Raw genomic sequence first — 18,520 nt, forward strand, 5'->3', positions numbered from 1 at the left:
CAGTACATGCCAGTATGGTTTTCCTTTCCCTGTACAGCTGCCTGTTCTTGCTGCTGGGAGGCTTGGAAGACTTCTGTCTTCAACCCTTTGCAGTTCAGGGGATGGGTTAAATGGGTGATGGGCATTAAGGAGGCCACTTGTTGTGATGAGCACTGGGTGTTTATACAAGTGATGAATCACTAAATTCTACTCCTGAAAACCAATACTACACTATATGTTAACTAACTTGACTTTAAATAAAATCTTGGAAGAAAAAAATCCTCTGAAGTTCAGGAATATTAGCAGGATATACTTACATATGAGTGTTTTCTACTCAGCCCAGAACTTGGTGTATCTGACTGCCTGAGTTCTAATTCTGGCTCCACCACTTACTGACTGGGAAACTTTGGGCAAGGTATTTAACATCTCTGTGCCTCAGTTTCTCATTTGCGAGATGAGAATAATAATCTCCTGGGGGGAGCACCTGGGTGGCTCAGTCAGTTAAGCGTCAGACTCTTGATTTTGGCTCGGGTCACAATCTCGGGGTTGTGAAATCGAGCCCCGCATCAAGCTCCACGCTCAGTAATGAATCTGCTTGAGATTCTTTCCCTCCCTCTCCCTCTGCTCCTCCCCCCACCCCCACACATGAGCTCGCTCATTCTCTGAAATAAATAAATCTTTAAAAAAAAACTCCTAGGGTCATGTGAGGATTAAGTGAATTAGCATTTATTAAGTGATTACAACAGTGCATGGCATATAGAAAATGTTTAAGTATTAGCTGCTGCTAGGGTAATAATTATAGTTATAATAATTATTTGGAATATTTAATAATTATTAAAGTTATCATTTCTCTGGCTCAGGCACTCTTTCTTTCATTACTTATTTGATTATTATTGCCTCAACTATTTTTGCTTTAGTGACTTTTACCTTAAACTACTTTATTTTTCTGCTTCTGAAATTATAAACACATTAAGCTTCCTGGAGCTATCCTCCACGTTGCTTATCCTTTCTCACATGGTTTCCATCTCTTTATATTTTGGGTCTGCATTTTGAGTTATTCTTGAACATAATCTTCCAAGCTATAACAAGAGTCATAGAGATATGTTCTACTTTATTCATCAGAATTTTTAGCTTAAAAATCATGGTCTTTTATCTTTGAAAAGTTTTGTGTGTGTGCACACTACATTTGAATATCTCTAGAAGCTCTTAGTTCTTTTGTTCAAATACTTATCTGTCTCCTCCAGGAGCTCTGTTTCACTAGATGTATGTTCTGATTGTTCTGCCTATTTACCCTCTAGCTACTCACGGACCCCTGTCCTTTGGATGCGCCATTATTTTCTCGTTGGCTCACTGGGACTCAACTGTGGTTATTAAAATATTTTAAATGGCTAAAATCCTATAAATGGTAGAAGGCAAATGGATCTCTTGTGCCACCAGGCTTGGCAGTGTAAGGAAAATCTGTCAGCCATGCTGAAAACTTTTCTATTTCTAGGTGACAGCTTTTCTATTCACTGGTCTCCCTGCAGATCTGTAGATCTCTGAAGACCAGGTTCTCCCCAGTTCCGATGATTTCCCCCCAACCCTGGGCTCCAGTGCTGGTCTCTAATTCCCCACCCAGCCATGGCTGAGAGGCCCCATACCAGCTCCTTCTGGGACCCGAATGAAGCCCAGGGCTTTCTCTTAGCACTAGTTGCCTCTAACGTCTGAGCGCTACTTGGGCGCAGGGGAAGTAAATAGCTTGGAGTTGAGAGAAAAGGAGAAAGCTACTTTAAGATTATCATGTTCCCAGAATCCAGGATCCATGATTTTCTTTTTTATTTGATTTTAATCTTTAGTCCAAACTTCTTTTAGTCTAAGGAGAAAGAGTTATGGTTACCAAACTGCCAGTGATCTCACCACAGTTTATATAACTATATAACTATATATATGTATATGTATATATATACACATACATATTATATAAATATAAATTTATATAACCACCTTATACAAGTTTGAAATGTTACCTTTATCTTGACATAAACATCCATTTGTCAGAAAAGTAGAAAGTAAAATATCCAAAGCTAATATTAGATAAAATTTTTCCTTACTGTGGGTTTGCCTTGCTAGAACCTAGAGTAAGAACTGTTTCTTTAAATGTGACCACCAGCATAGGAAGTCTGTTGAAGCATGTTAAGAAGTAGCACGGCACAGTTGTTTTGGAGGAGTTTAGTAATTGTTACAGGATTTCTTTTCCTTTACCGCCCCGTGGTTCTTGGTCACGCTGCTTCAAAGAATGAAGAGGTAGACCAGATGAAGAGTGGTGGGCAGCAAAGCAAAGTTTACTGAGAATACAAAGCTTCCAAAGAGGGAGGGAACCAGAGAGATTTGCCAGTTTAGATCTAGGGGTTTTTATGGGCTTGTTGGCAGACTGTTTTAATCTGATTGACCCTCCCTGCGCCTGTCGCCCAGTCGGGTTCTTGTCATCTACCTATCCCATGAGAAAGGAGGGCTACTTCCAGGGTGGGTGTAAAATCCTTTTAAGGTGGTTTCCCCTTAGGGCATGGACCCTTTGTCCCTGTCTGCCTTTCTTCCAATTATCCTGCATTATAATGACCCACAGTGTAAATGATCCCAGTATCCAACCTTGGGTATGGCAGTGCCACTAACAGTGAAATCTAAACATGAGGATGTTAGATTTTTTTCATGTTTACCACAAACTCTTCTCCTTCCTACATATCCAAACAAGGAAAATCAAGTTCTGTAAGTCTTAGTTATTAATAATAGAAGCATACAGAAATACTTGTCGACTTCGGCCCAGTTACCCAAATGTCATAGCTGGAGAATGTGGTAACATAAAAGACATTAAAAATATTTAAGGTCAGATTACACCATGGAGTATGGACCATGTTGGGGGAAGGAAGAGCATAGTGTTTGACACATATTAAGATCTTAATAAAAAATAGTTCTCATACCATTGTTATTTTTAACTAAATCGTCATTTAGATCATTGTTCTTTTTACTGAGCGCCCCTTCATGGGGTAGCCATAGGATACTATCCTTAGAATTTCCACCCAGAGGAAAAATCTCTCTCTCTCTCTCTCCTGAAGGACATTATGTTTCTTTCCATTAGGTGCCCTCTGGCTCTGACTGAAACCTGGCTGTCCACTGAGCACTCTGCTTCCTCTGTAGACCTATCAAGGGACCATGGGCCTGGAGGTGGTAGGTGTTCTGCTTGCTCCTCTTTGCTCCTTCTGCCCAGAACCTCTCAGTGCGTTTGAAGCACATACCATGAAATTATCCCGGTCACATGCAGACCTCTCTTCCTGTCATTTCTGTGAGAGTATAAGCCACTATTCCTGTCATTGTTCTTATGATCTCAATGTCCACTCTGTAACCTGACCCCTTAGCGTCTTGGTTTCCCTACCTCTAATGATCTACCTTAGTCATATCCTGGACCCTACCATACCCAGAGGGGTATACCTTCCCAAAATCTCAATTTCAGGAATCCTGCTCTTAGCTTCTTTCTCCTTCCTGTTCAATTCCTCTAGCATGCCACCACACAGTTCCTTAACCCTGCGGCCTCTAGTCATGTGACCTTACCATTGTCCATTACTCACCACCTGTCCTCACCCCTCCTTCACAGCTTGGATTCTGTGTTCTACCATTATAGTCATTTCCTTGCCCACACTTTTCATTCTCTTGCTTCTTATTTGACTTAAATATTGGAATCAGAAAAGAACTTCAACATGTTCTCCTCACCAAATCTACCAACATATTGGAGTCTGTGCCCACGTACTTTGCATTATCATCATTGCAATAAGTGAACTGTCCTTGTTTCACTCTTGTACTTGCTTCCTGGATTCTATTACCTCATGCCTACTTCAGGACTTTTCTCTCTATTGCACATTCCCAGCAGCATGTACTCTTGATTTAATATCTTGCAATTTAAGAAAATAACCCTTTCCTGAACTCACATGCTCCTTCTCTGCTTCCCTTTACAGAAAAACTCTTAAAAATAGTTGTCCATATTTGGTGTCGCTACTTCCTCTCTTCCCCTTCTCTCTTGTGCCCACTTCTATCAGGCTGTCATCACCAGTGACTCCACTGACACTGCTCATCTTACTTACCTATTAGCACTTGGATACTGTCATCACTCTCCTTCCTGAAACGTGTTTTTCCACATTTTTTTGGAACACCACTCTAGTTCTCCTCCTACATCAGTATGTGCTGCTGTCAGTATGCATTGCTGAATCTTCATCTACCAACATCTATACTTAGGAGATCACCAGGGTCCAACCCATAGACTTTTCTTTTTTAACTTCTCTCACTTTCTAGATGACTCATCTAGTTCTGATGCTTTAAATATCATTTATGACTAACACTGAGTGTTCCTAACTTTATATCTGTAGCCTGAACCTCTCCCCTGAACTCCAGACCCATATGTTCAACAAATCACTTGACATCCATACTTGGTCTAAGAGGTATTTCAGAATTAACATGTCCAGAACTATACTCTTTTCTCCTTTGAAGCTTCTCCTTCCCATCTCAGGAACAGGGAACTCTTCCAGTTGCTCAGGTCAAAAACTTTAGTCATTTCTGATCATTGTCATTCTTTAGCATTCTACATCCAGTCCATTGGCTCCACCTTTTTTTTTTTTTTTTTTAAGATTTTTTTTTTATTTATTTATTCGACAGAGGGAGACAGCCAGCGAGAGAGGGAACACAAGCAGGGGGAGTGGGAGAGGAAGAAGCAGGCTCATAGCGGAAGAGCCTGATGTGGGACTCGATCCCGCAACACCGGGATCACGCCCCGAGCCGAAGGCAGACGATCAACCGCTGTGCCACCCAGGCGCCCCAACCACCTTTAAAATATACCTAGAATGGGAATAATTCCTTTCTTCTCCAAATTTCCTGTTTTCCCCGGGCACAAGTAGGATTACACTTTCCTGGCCCCTTCAGATCGTGTGTGTCATGTGACTAACATGCTTCAGCCAGTTCAATGGCAGTGGAAGTGATGTGTCTCGCTTCCAGATGGCACCTTTAAGGGCCAGTACACCATCTGTCATGCTTTTCTTTCCTCTCTGCCACAGTCATGGCACTGCTCTGGATGGTGACCACTTCATGAGTCTGGCTTCCAGAGTAAGAAGCAGAAGCCCCAGATGCCCTACTGTGGGTTGTAGCATGAGCCATATATTGTTTTCTACCTCTAAGATGTGGGATTATTCCTACGTGCAGCATATAACCCAGTGCATCTTGACAGACTCTCTAGCTACCTCTCATGTGAACACCACATTTTCTTTCACACTCACTGTACTTTGGCTACAACCAGGGACCTTCCTAATCTTCATACATCGCATATATGCCGAGCATACACCTGCGTTACAGCTCTAGCCACCTGAAATTCCTAATATAGTGTAAAAAGCAATCGTTACTCTTGAAATGTGGCTTTAGGTTTCAAGTTTTACGTTTCTTTTATAATACATATTTATGATAGGCTGAATAATATGAAATCAATATTTCTGTCTGTAGGCTGGTGCATTTGTCTTAGATCCAATGTGTGGACTTGGAACAATACTTTTGGAAGCTGCTAAAGAATGGCCAGTAAGTTCTAAAGTTTGATGAACCAAGCAATATATTTACTTTAGTCATTATATGTATATTCACTTCCCAGTTATTTACAAGTAGCTTGCCTTTTTAGGATTATTAGCTTTGACTACATGAGTTGCTATTGACTGTTGTCAAAATGGATTATAAAGGGTTAATTAAATAGCTTAAAATACTATGATGAATTTAGGAAAATGTGAGCAATTTCAGTGATTAGTCCTGACAGGTTATGCTAATCCCCAAACTCTTTAGACATTTGTTATTGTAAAATATGGATAGTTTTGTAAAATTAACGAATCCTTCTAATTTTTTGCTATTGAATATCATTTTAAAGAAATACTGTAAATGTGTTTTAAACTGAGTTAACAGATCTATTAAATTCATTTTCATTATCTTGAAGAAGCAAGTAGGTTTTCTTAACTACATAAAATGTCCAATAGTTTAATTCATACTTAAAATATGACTTTCTTTCCTCATAGGACGTGTATTATGTGGGTGCTGACGTCAGTGACTCACAGTTACTAGGTGCATGTGATAATTTGAAAGCTGCAGGCCTTCAGGATAAAATTGAGTTACTTAAAGTCTCTGTTATAGGTAAGATATTAAAGTCTCTGTTATAGGTAAGATATTAAAGATGCAAACATCTGGGAAAAGGAACATATGTAAATATATTTAGAATCATAATATTAAACGAAATTCACTTTCCATATATAAAGGTTGAATTGTTCATACCCTATAGTATATCTGTAGCGCTAATCCTTGTTTATTTCCAATAGTATAATTACAATAAATCTTATTTTTCAAAAGATTCATTATTAGTAACAACATTTATTCAGTCTCCCCAAGCATTTAAGCGAAAATACCTTTTTAAGATGTGTTTGTTGTATCTGAACCATTTCTCAAATCATAACCAGGGATCACTTAATATAGGCATAAAATAAAGAGGACAGTATGATGATGATAATAATGATAATAATAATAAAACTTCAGATTTCTTTGAGATAAACTGAAATGTTCTGAATTATCTTACCTTTCCCATTGTCACATTGGACAGTATTCCTGTGGTGTATAGGAATGAGGTAACCAACCATCCCTGTTTGCTAAACCAGTACTTCCAATGCTAAAACTAGAACGACTGGGGCAAACCCGGACAGTTGGTCACCCTGTGAGGTAGAGGGAAACCTTTTACTGATGGGGGTTCAGCAATGACAAACATGACTAGAAATCAACTCTGCTCAGTCCAATCAAAATAATATTTCCTTAAAACCCAGAGTATTTAGACCATTTTAGACAAGCCTCACATTCTTTATTTCTTCCCCTCTCCTCTAGTACATCTTTCTCCCTTAAAAACGAGGACATTCAATTCCCAGCTAAGAAAATGGTATTCTCTTGACACAGTGTGAATAGGTAGATAGTAGATGGTCCCAGTGTTAAACCTAAAATCTGGAGGAACAAAATGTTGTTTTAAAAGTTTTTATTGTAGTGGGAAAGTAGTAGAGTATCAAGAAGAAAATATTAGGGTGACTTATGCATAAAAACATAATAAAGCAGCCCCAAAGAAGAAGTTGTATTGTTGATTGAGATCTCATAGTTGTTTGCTGCCAACAACTACTTTTTCAACCTTTCTGTCAAGGTTTTTCTTGTTTTCTTTTTAAAGATTTTTTTATTTATTTATTTTTGTGAGAGAGAAAGAGAATGTGAGCGTGCACTCACGAGCGGTGGGGGCGGGGAGAGGAGGGCAGAGGGGGAAGCAAACTCCCCACTGAGCAGGGAGCTCCATGCAGGACTCGATCCCAGGACCCTAGGATCATGACCTAAGCCGAAACAGATGCTTAACCAACTAAGCCACCCAGGCACCCCTCTGTCAAGGTTTTTAAGGGGACTCTGTACATAAGACACAGGTTTCTAGAGGAAACCAGTGGATGATGAGGCTGAAATCAGCTTTTATGAACTCTAATTTCTTTCAGAAAGCTGTTTTGGGGGGACTTTCAAGAAGATTGGGATGGCTTCCTCAGCTGTTGCAGAGCAGTGATTTTTCAAACCCTTTACAATCTCCAAAGTGCTTCAGAGGCATCAGGAAGGAAGTACCCAGCTGTCTGTCTGACCTCTGCCATGCTTCCACCTCCATTTTTATCTACTTTCATGTGGGGGGCATTTTCCATAAGATTTCACTTTAAAAACAAGCAAAGGGGTTCAAGTGTTGTTGTTTTTCAGTGTTGAAAACAAAAAGTTCTCTGTGGCACCAAGCAGACAAAGGAAGGATCATTCTAAGTACCATGTTAAGACTAGACAATAGCAGGGAGGATGCAACCAGGAAACAAAGAAACTAGTTTCAGGCTGTTGCAATAATCCAGTAAGAAATGAGGTGGCTCGGGCTCAAGTGCTATTTACAGAGGTGTTGAGGAGAGGTCAGATACTTAATTTTTGAAGGTAGAGCAAGCAGGATTTGTTGTTGGATTGAATGTGGCATGTGAGAAAAAGAGCAAGAATGACCCAGCTTCCTAGCTTGCGCAGCTGGAGGGTGGGGTTGCCATTCACTGAGTCGGGGAGAACTGCTGGGGAGCAAGTTGAAGTTCTGGCGCCTGTTAAGTTCCACGTGATCATTAGGCGCCAACTGGAGAAGACAGCAAGTTAGTAGCCCCAGACCCAAATCTGGAGTGTAGGGGAGAGGTGAGGCATCGTCAGTATAGTTAACATTCAAATCCAGGAAATCGCCTAGGGAATGAGTGTAGAGAAGGGAAAGAGGCCTGGGGACGAACAGAGCACTTGAGAATCGAAGGTATGCTAGGTTACACCAGCAGCAGCCGGCAGGGCACATTTCCCTAAGCCATTGCTGAGGCTAGATAGTATCATCCTATTGCAGTATTGCAGTCTTGGAAACTATAAATTTGATACATTTTTCAAACTTTTCCTCAATTACTAGTGCGATAAAACATTTTTCACATTATGTCATTTGTAGATTGTTCTTTTGTGAATTGTACTCAGAGTAACTTTCTGGAGGAAAGAATAAACCATCTATTTTAAATTGTTTCATCATCCTAACCTTTTAACATTAAATTTCAGTCTAGAGGGAACCATATATATCTTGTGTACATAGGGCTCAGCATTAACTATTTAATAATTAGCCCTTCATTACACATCTTTACTTGAGAGGTGGACATTGTAGCTAGAGCCAAGTGTTTATTTTCTTCACTGATTTGGTTTTACCTTTAAAAGCTTTAGTCATAAACACAATTTAGAATGTCGAGACCCATGAATCAGTCCCTTGTTCAACATTGACAGGTGTGAGGATCTCACACCTTTTTTTACTGTAGTAAGAGCACAGAGACACTTGAGAGTCAAACAGACCGAGTATAAATCCTGGCTTCCTCATTGTTTCTCCAGTGTGTGGCCTTCAGCAAAATCCTGGACCTCTGTGTCTTGTCGTGTAAGTGTGAAGATACTCCCTACTTCATAGAGCCTGTGGTGGGGGTTTACCACATAAGCACATTGAGTACATAGCCTAACTCACAGCACGATTAAAGACCTCTGTAAATGTGGATATGTTTAGGAAGTTAGTAATACTCCCATCATGATTCGTTTCTGCAGAATCACTGTCTTTGTTCTCTTTGTGTTTAATGACTGTATTTTTTTTCTACTTTTCTAGTGATGTTTACTTTGTAACTTTCTACTGGTATGAAAGTAGATGATCCTTTAATATGCAGAAATTGCTTGTGTTTATTCCTAAGTTTTAATTATCATGAAAGTTTGGAACCAAATGAATATTATGTTACAGGCTATCTTAGGAACTAATTAGTCATTGGTTAGGCTTTGTTTTTCATTAATCTACAGATATATATACATTCCTAGGATAAGACAGCTGTAGTATATACACATTTGAGCAAAAGAAACACATGTATAAGTTAATTAAAATGACAAAATTGTTGACAGGTGAAAAAAGGAATGTTTTCATTTCCAATTAGACACTATATAGTCTGTCACACATTACTTTGGGGAGAGTTTTTAACAAGCGTATTGCCAACAACTGTGCTTTGTTCTCAGGTGTCATTCATTTCAACCCCTGTAGGAGGAAGACGTGCTTTTTTCAGTACACCCATAAGCTGCCATAATGTGCTGGTTGCGTTTTCTTTCATATCAGTGTGAGTTTTCCTGCAGTACCTATCCTGCCCTTGCTGGCCTGGGCCCTGTGTTCCAGCCACGTGCCTTATGGCCCATGCTGTATTATGTGAGACTCATGAAGCCTCCAGGCTGCCCACTGGGGAATCAGAGGAAATGTGGGAAGCGATGGGCTAGGTGTACGTGGAGTATGTGGAAATAGGGAATAAGAAGTTTACCCCAAAGAGTTGAGTGCTTTTTGGTATAATGGCTTTTAGTTTGTTGTGTGGTATCAGTCCTTTTTTATTATTTGATAACACTTGTATTCTGTAATAAACTCCACAGTAATAAGTTTTTTAAAGCACGTGTTGAATGAGAAAGTTAATAGAGTTTCCATTTCTCAAGAGAGCTGATGAACACATTACTTAAGTAAAACGTTTGTGGACATTTATGATCCACTGAGGGCCTTGGTGACATCACTGATCAAATGAAACCGATCTGTTTATAGGCGCATCCACATTTACTCCAGAACATAGTAGTTATTTCAAGGAGACTGAGCCCTAAGACAGCTAGTTATCAAGTGCAGCTAAAGAAAATGCATCTAACTCTCATTCTGTGAAGCATGACTTTTCATTTAGATCAAATGACTGTTCTAAATTAACTTTGCTCATTTTCAATTCCAAGTTTTCTTATGTACATAAACAAAATGAAGCTATAGCTATTAATTTATTGGTTCCATTAGAAGAGCTTTGCAGACAGTTAAAGGTCGCCGTTTTTATATCAGTGTTATCAGACGCTTCAAGAAGAAAATCCATGAAATCTGTTCCAGTGCTGCTTTAGCTTTTCTTTTTCCCAGTTCTTGGAAATCTAGGAAGTTTTTTCTGTCGAAGATAACATCTTTCATCATTGTGAGTGCTATTGCAAATTCAGCTCAGAACTGCATGTGTGCTTCTTTATGCAGTATCTAGTGGTAATTAATATTCTACCAACGAAATCTATGAAGCAGAAATGTACTTGGAATTTGGCGTGGTACCCACATAATTCACAACTATCTTCAAACAAGCTCTGATGTTCTATAAATGAAATAGAAACTTAAACTATCAAATAATAAACTTTTCAAAAAACATTTTTTCAAAAACCATTTTTAAAATATACGTGGGGTGACTGACTTGCAAACTTTGTGATGAAGATTGTTGCAAAAAAATAAACAGACTTCATAACAGAACGCATTTTATTCCCTTGCCCTTCGTCAGTTGGGTTTAAAAATATTTAAGCCTTCAAAGAATGGCTCTGTGGATCAGCCAAAGTATTCTACAATTGTCCTATAAAAGTTTTTTTAAATAAACCAATAGGTTAATTGTGGTTGCATTTTTTTTAAAATCCATTGGAAATCTGTAATCAAAGAATTTAATGTAATGCCCCAAAACTTAAGTTTTTGCAATTTTTGATGAATTGCAGCTATGAAAAACAAAGCTGGCAACAGGAGGACATTAAAATCTCTAAAAACACCAAGGAAGAAACGAACAAGTTAAAACTGAGAGCTCAATAATGCACAAGATTTAATTCTGAAATTCTACAAATACACCTTGGATATCTTATAGGAAGAATCTTCTAATGGCTTTCTTTAATTGGATAAATGTATATTCTAGAATGGAATGAAATCAAATTGAAAAGGGCTTAGATTCTACAGCCTCTGCACTTGATAAACCAATTAAAAGAACAGTAGAGACAATTTATCTGAGGCTTGTGTTGCGAAAATGTTTGTCAAAGGCACTCTAAATGGAGAGACTGAACTGGAGAGCTGAAATATTTACACTTTCCCTATGAAAGAAATAGAATTGAGAGTATCCTCCAGTTAGCAGAATTTGCTCTGAGCTCTACTGTTACTTTAGAACCTATGGCTGTACTATTACTTTAGAACCTGTAAATAAAGTATTTTCTCAAAGAAAAATATTAGAGTCTACAGAGAAGTTTATTAGCCATACAAGTGAAACTTTGAAGAGTATTGCAGGCAGTTTTATGAAAAAAATTTGAAGTCCCTATTAAAAAAAAAAACTATATTCTTCAGAAAAATATCCATAATGGCATCAGATTAGAGACTGATACATCTAAGAAACGAATCAGTATAAAAATACAGACCACAAAAAATCATTGCACTTGTTAATTTTAATGTTAAAATAATATCTTAAAAGTTTGTGGGGTTTTTTATTTCAATGTGCCCAGATATTATTTTTTGGTCCACTGTAATAATAAACCCAATTTGTGAGAAAATAAATATTTCAAAAAGTATGTAATCTTATTTCTAATCATCTTGTTCTTGAAAATGTTCCTGTTTGGACTATAAATTAAAAGGTCACCAATTCCAGATGCCAAACTACATTTTGCATATTTAAGACTAATTAAGAGCTTCTGGATTAGGACGACAGAGTGAAACTTTATTGAAGGTTTCATATTCTCCTGCACTTATTGAAATAAGGAATAGTAAAAATAGAAGGAAAAAAAATCAGCATCAGCAACCAAAGAAAGGGCACAATCTATATGCAATAAACTTCAAAATCTGGCCACAATGGAAAGAAACAGGAAGTTATAGAGCAGTATAGTGAATAGAATAGTGGCTGTTTACAAGGTTACTGACACTAAGTGTGACCCCAAAAATAGGCCCATCCAAGATGTCATTTTAGTACAAAGACGTTTTCAAATATAAAGTTTAGGTGGGGGCACCTGGGTGGCTCAGCCGGTTAAGCATCTGACTCTTGGTTTCAGCTCAGGTCACGATCTCAGGATGGTGAGATTGAGCCCTGCGTGGGGCACCACACTCAGCGTGGAATCTGCTCCAGATTCTCTCCCTCTCCTCCACCTGCCCCTTGCCCTGCCCCCACTGATGAACATGCTCTCTCACTCTCTCTCTAAAAATAAATAGAATCATTTTTTAAAAAAGTTCGGACAACATTTCACTAATAAACCCTTTAGGGGAAAATTTTAATAAAATCCAAACATCTAAGAGATAAATCAATTGAAGAATACAGAAAGCCAAGACAAAACGATTGGTCATGAGGCCTGAATCAACTTAAATATACAACTGATTTTAAACAACTGTGAGAATAACAGACACAGGACAGAATACAAATTCTATAAATCCAGACAGTGGAAAGAATGTTCAAACAGTAGGACGTATGAGGAAAGAAAATTGGAAGGGTCTGCCCAATTTTGTAGAAGATCTTAATTTATTTAGTCATTTGTCTAAATATATGCACAAAAAGGTATCTTAAAGGCTCTTAAAACCTATTGGAAGAAAATATATTAGGGCCGTAATCCTGAGTTTTAAGCAGTTCTTACCCATTTTGCTCCTGGAAAGAGAGAGAAATAGAGCAGTTCTTTTGTTCAAGACACACCAGTATGTTAAATTTTTTTCATGGTCTTGAATCATCCTGCAGAGTTGTAAAAAAGAGATGATTTTTACATATTTGTTTTGAGCTGTTTCTATTTCAGAATTGTATCTCCCTAGTTACAGGCAAACTCTTTGTTCGCAGGCAGCTCAAAGCATTTAATAATTTAAAAGATTTTACTGTGTTGAAGATCATGGGTCAGGTGCTCATGATTTCAGGAGTTTCCTCATCAGAAACCCCGGAGGTGGGGCCTTCAGTCAATTCTGATGCACACTAGGTAGTAGGTTTGGGATGAAGGGGGCGAGGATTTGCATTTGCAGTTCCCAGGAGATACTACTGCTGGTAGCTCCTGATGACGCTGCCTGGGAGATACTGAGGCTCTGAGAACCACCGCACGAGGAAAGGAGTAGGAAAGAGGCCCATCTGGAAGCAGTTGCCCTGCATGGCGTTGGAGGAGCTGGGGGAAGGATGTGCTATGTTCTGCAGAGCTGCTTTGAAGGATTCCGGCCCACTGGTCTCTACCTGGCTGTCATCCTCCCGTACATCCGGAGAGGACATTGTACATAATAACCACAACAAGACCTAACCGTTATTGAGTGCTCACTCCGTGCCAGGCACTGTTCCAAATGCTTTCCATAAATGACTTGTAAACTTCTGAGATAGGTCCTCTTAGCACTTTACAGACAAGGAAACTAACACAATAACTTCCCAAAGTCCCCTAGCTAGTTAGTGGCAGAGCCAAATCCAAGCTGTCTGATACCAGGGCCTGCCTGCCCTTTCCTACACATCCACAAAAGCTTATTTTATGTTCTATTGGAAGAGAGCATTGCTTAGTTCTAGAACTTTTTGAAAGAATTGTTCTGTTAAGTTTGTTCCTTCAACTTCTAAAATTATTTAAAGCAGTTTAGCAGATTATATAATACAGAGTAGGAAAGTTGCAAATAAAAATAGAGACTGACAAGAAAAAAAAAGTTAACCAAACCTGAACAAATTGGGCAGCTAGTGTGTGTGTGTGTGTGTGTGTGTGTGTGTGTGTGTGTGTGTGAATGCAAAAGAAAGACGAGGGCTCAAACTTCAGAGTTAACTACTCTGTGGTTTCTCGTGTATAAAACATCCGATAACCATGATTGCCTTCACTGTAAATTGCCTTGAATAGCTCTGCAAAAAGGATAGAAACAGTATTTAAATGTACATGTCCTAGATCAATACCCTAAAACTAAATGCATGAAGTTAAAATGTGACTTGGGTGCACCTGGATAGCGCAGTCGGTTGAGCAACCGACTCTTGGTTTCGGCTCAGGTCATGATCTCAGGGTCATGAGTTCAAGCCCTATATCGGGCTCCACACTTGGCACAGAGTCTGCTTGAGATTCCCTCACCCTCTCCTGCTGTGCTCTCCCCCACCCCCAAATAAATAGATAAATCTTTAAAAAATATATGACTTAGGAAAAAAAAAAAAAAAGAATTCATCCCTGGCTTTAAAAGAATATTATCCTGAGACTTTCTCTAACAACCTATTCTTTCTTCTACTAATCTCAAGCAAGGGTTGGAACTAGGTGAGATTATCAAGTATTCATTAGACTTTCCCAGGTAATGGGACTTTTTGTTTTGTTTTTAAATTTCCAGCCAACAAAAATTTATATGGTATTCAAAGTAGTAAAGAATATTTAAATTTGATTTGATTTTTACAGAATTAGATGCTATTCAAAATGAAAATTGGGACATCTACCTTATGAATATCCAATTTACATGATGGATGGCAAGTAAAATAAGTAGAAAATGAAAAGTATACTCAGAAAATGTAGAAGTTAAGATTATGTGTACTACCTTCTGATAATCTAATTTCTGAGAAATGTAAGCATGAGAAAAAAATTTGGATTTAGTAATCAAACACTGTATTCGATTTTGTTTAGTGATAATATTCATTTTGTTGATTTGCTTAGCCTTTTGTCTGGTCTTAGGACTTAAGCAGATGTTCTTAATTAACCTTTTGGGTCTCCTTTAAAATTTCAGTGAAAACTAAGATCATCTCCTTTAAAAGCAAATAGATCTACACATGCAAAATTATAAGTGTAACTATGAAGATGGAGATGAAAATTATAGAATATCATTTGTAGAAGGTTCTTGTAGACAAATTAACGTTTTTCTTCTTGGATCTGGCAACTTTCTAGTCATGTAACATGTTTAGAGAATTCAATTTTCTGATTAATTTAAGATTCTGCTTAATTTATGTCATTTTATCATAACAGAAAAACCAGTTTTCAAAGAACAGAATATAATGACATTACCATTTATTTTTTAGTAAAAAACCTTTTGGAAACGTAATTTCTTGGAAACAATGTTAGCAACCCTAAATTTTATTTAATATGCAAAAGTAATTCTGCATACTTCAATTTTCTCGTATTTAGGTTGTAAATATTTGAATTTAATGTAACTGGATTCTCTGGTTTCTGTATTTCAGAATTGCCACTGCCCTCAGAGAGTGTCGATATTATTATTTCTGACATTCCATTTGGGAAAAAGTTTAAGTTAGGGAAAGACATCAAAAACATTCTACAAGAAATGGAGAGGTAAGTTGCCGAGTTTATTTTTATAATTTTTGAGTTATTGGGCATCTAACTAAAATATATCCTAGGTCTTCAGTTAAGATTTGATTGCATCTTAGTAATTCCCCAAAGCTTTTGTAGTTTAGTTTTCTGAGGTTTCAAATCAGAAGCTTATAATTGAAATAGTTATTCCATATTGACTTATACTATGACAAGTTTTATTCTGAAAAAGATACTAATTTGTTATTCTTGCCTGAAATTTGAGCATCTGAAATAGTGACGTGTATTTTATTCACCGAAGTAGGTAATTTACGTATTTACTCCTAATCCTCACAAAAACCCTGCCTCCTCTGTGTTAATCCCCAGCACTCTACAGACGAGAAACCGGGACCCAGAAAGATGAACTTTCTCAAGATCACAGCTACTAAACCACACAACACTTCACATAAGGAACATTCAGTAACAGAGCGGTTACAACACTGCTGACTATAGAAGGAAGGTGCAGAAGTGTTATTCATGTCATGGTCTCTAAGGTCAGCCTCAGGGAATCTAATTCAGTGAAAGTATTTCTTTGAGAGGTTCAAACAGTGAGACCAGTTTTCTGATCACTTAAGCTGAGAAAGGAGAGAACCTAGAACACAGTGAGGAATAAAAAGATATGAGTAAGAGGTCAGTTCATGAAATCGTCTCAGTTGGGCGTTTGATAGAGCAAGACAACATAGATGTTCGAGAGCCTGTATACAGATAATGTCACCGGTAGAAAAAATGAGCCATGGGTTTTGGGTGGAGAAAATTCAGTGTCAAGGCTGACATTCCATAAGAAAAAGTAAAGCTTGACGTAAAGTCTAAGCCCATCTAAGAGCCATCTCAGCTCCATCGTGTGAACTGGGCGCTCCACACTCCTTTGTGTATTATCTTATGTCTAAGCAGCCTCCCCTGCTGCACAGTTAACCTAACCCTTGACATGTGAGGTGAGATCTCTTTCCGGGCAACACCTACAATTCAGACATTTCCTCAGCTCCTGTACTCCCTTCTGCCTGATAACACGTTTCCCTCAAGCAGATTTTGCAACCCTGACTTCATATTAAAACCATTTCATGAGCTTTTGAAAAACTCTGACACTCATTCTCCACCCCTCCCCACTGAGGTTCTAATTTAATTGTTCTGGAGTGGAACGTGGGTGTATTTCTTAACCACCCCGGGCTGATTCTGTTGTGCAGCCAGGGTTAATAACCACAGCCTTTGTGCCTAACTAGGTAACTCACCAGCCATACGTACTATTAAGCCAGCTCATGGTGAAATACTAATATGTGTGAGCAATGACTTACATTTAGCCTGGAACTTTCCAGAAGGTATTCAAGATTTCCCCTCTAATCTGAAGGCCTCAGTAGGATCAGTGTATGTTATTTGGAGATAAGGAACTTCTATGACCGTGCCTCCCTGACACCTGCCCACAGTCTTTATGGTTTGATTTTTTACTTTTTATATAGTTCGAGGTTTTATACAGGCAGTGTAGCATAAGACAGTGTAGTTTGGAGACAAACTTGTCTTGATTTGCTGATTGTTGAGGTGAGAGAAAGCTACTTGAGCTCCTGACATCTTTGTCTGGCGTGGGGGAGATTCCCTGTAACTCTTGGCCCTCGAGCTGTCACCTACTTCCTTACCAATACAGCCACACTTATTGAAAGAATAGTCTACACTTGACATCTCTGCTTCCTCACCTTCCAGTCCCCCTTCGATTCTGGCAGACCAACATTTGCTCCTGCCCTCAACCACAATCGCTGTGTCCAGGTTCACTAATGACTTCTTGTAATCCTAGTCACTTGTTTGTCCTGCAGCATTAGACGCTGTTGAGACCATTCCCTTCTGGAAAGTGTACACCTTTGTCTTCCATGCCATCACTATTTTCCAGACTCGTAGGGTTATGTTTCATGGACCCTTCTCCTCTCTCCTCCCTTAAGTGTGAAGTCTCTGTTCCTTGGCCCTTTTTCTCTTCTCACTCAGTACTGCCACACCCCCCCTTTTCCTCCACCGTTACGGCTTTATCTGGCTTTATCTACGTGTACTATTGAAAACTCTGAAATCTCTACCTCGAGCCCTGGTCTTCTCCTTGCCTCCAGGCTGTATATCCAACTGTGGATTAGAATTCACCCCACCCTGTTCCTTAGGTCCCTCACCAGATTCCAAACAGTGTTCTTTCCCTCCCTCCCCCTCCCATCCTCTCTGATTCACCCTCCTGCTGAATTCTTTCAGTGCCTCCTCCTCCTCACGGCTTCCTGTCTGCTGCTCTTCTGCCTCCAGCTCCCTGTCTTGCTCCAGTCCCTCGCTGTCACTTGGCCTGCCTCGCTTCTGCTTGTCCTTAACTCACAGCGCAGGTCTGGGAACCCCCCTGATGCGTTCCCGGGGACCTCAGACTTGCCTGGATGGTAGCATTTGCCACCCTCCTTAACTCTCTACTGGCCTCTCTCCCACGTGCAGTGCACTTCAGCAGTTCGGTGGACGATGGTGTGCGCCCTTTTTCCGCCTAGATGTGCTCTGCAGAATTTGGTCAAGCGATTGCATCTCAGGGTCTTCCCTTCCTTTCCTGCTCTTCCCTGTTGTCCTTCCCTTGAGCTAGTCCTCACTCTCTCTGGTGATTTTCTTCTGCCATCAGCCTACTACCTCTAATATATGCTGATTCTGTAGGATTCTTTCATTTGCCTTTTCCTTTGTACTTATTAGAATGTGACTATGAATTACTTGGAGGCTTGCCTTTCAAGTAGAGTAAAAATAGATAATTAAAGCAGATTTGTGCTAGTGACTCTGTGATTACTATAATGAATATGCATTATGGAAGATACTACCTAATTATCAAAATCCTTGTGTTTAAATAGATAAAATTAAATTTCAAATTAAAAACACCAAATATTTTAAATAAAGTGGGATTGTT

At 39.0% G+C, this 18,520-nt stretch overlaps 1 protein-coding gene across 6 annotated transcripts in view; it reads left to right on the forward strand.

The window, feature by feature from the left end:
• THUMPD2 (THUMP domain 2 tRNA and snRNA guanosine methyltransferase) overlaps positions 1-18,520 on the forward strand; it is a 37,084-nt gene that overhangs the window by 17,706 nt on the left and 858 nt on the right. For 3 of the 6 annotated variants that reach the window (XM_045809016.2, XM_045809017.2, XM_087863714.1), the window contains 3 exons: positions 5,491-5,562; positions 6,045-6,159; positions 15,507-15,615. In XM_045809016.2, the coding sequence (XP_045664972.2) occupies positions 5,491-5,562; positions 6,045-6,159; positions 15,507-15,615 (296 nt within the window). The other 3 variants (XM_087863715.1, XR_015725276.1, XM_045809018.2) reach the window with 3 other exon arrangements.

This window comes from Ursus americanus, chromosome 7 (assembly GCF_024610735.1).
Source record: "Ursus americanus isolate L20-20 chromosome 7, mUrsAme1.1.p, whole genome shotgun sequence".
NCBI lineage: Eukaryota > Metazoa > Chordata > Mammalia > Carnivora > Ursidae > Ursus > Ursus americanus.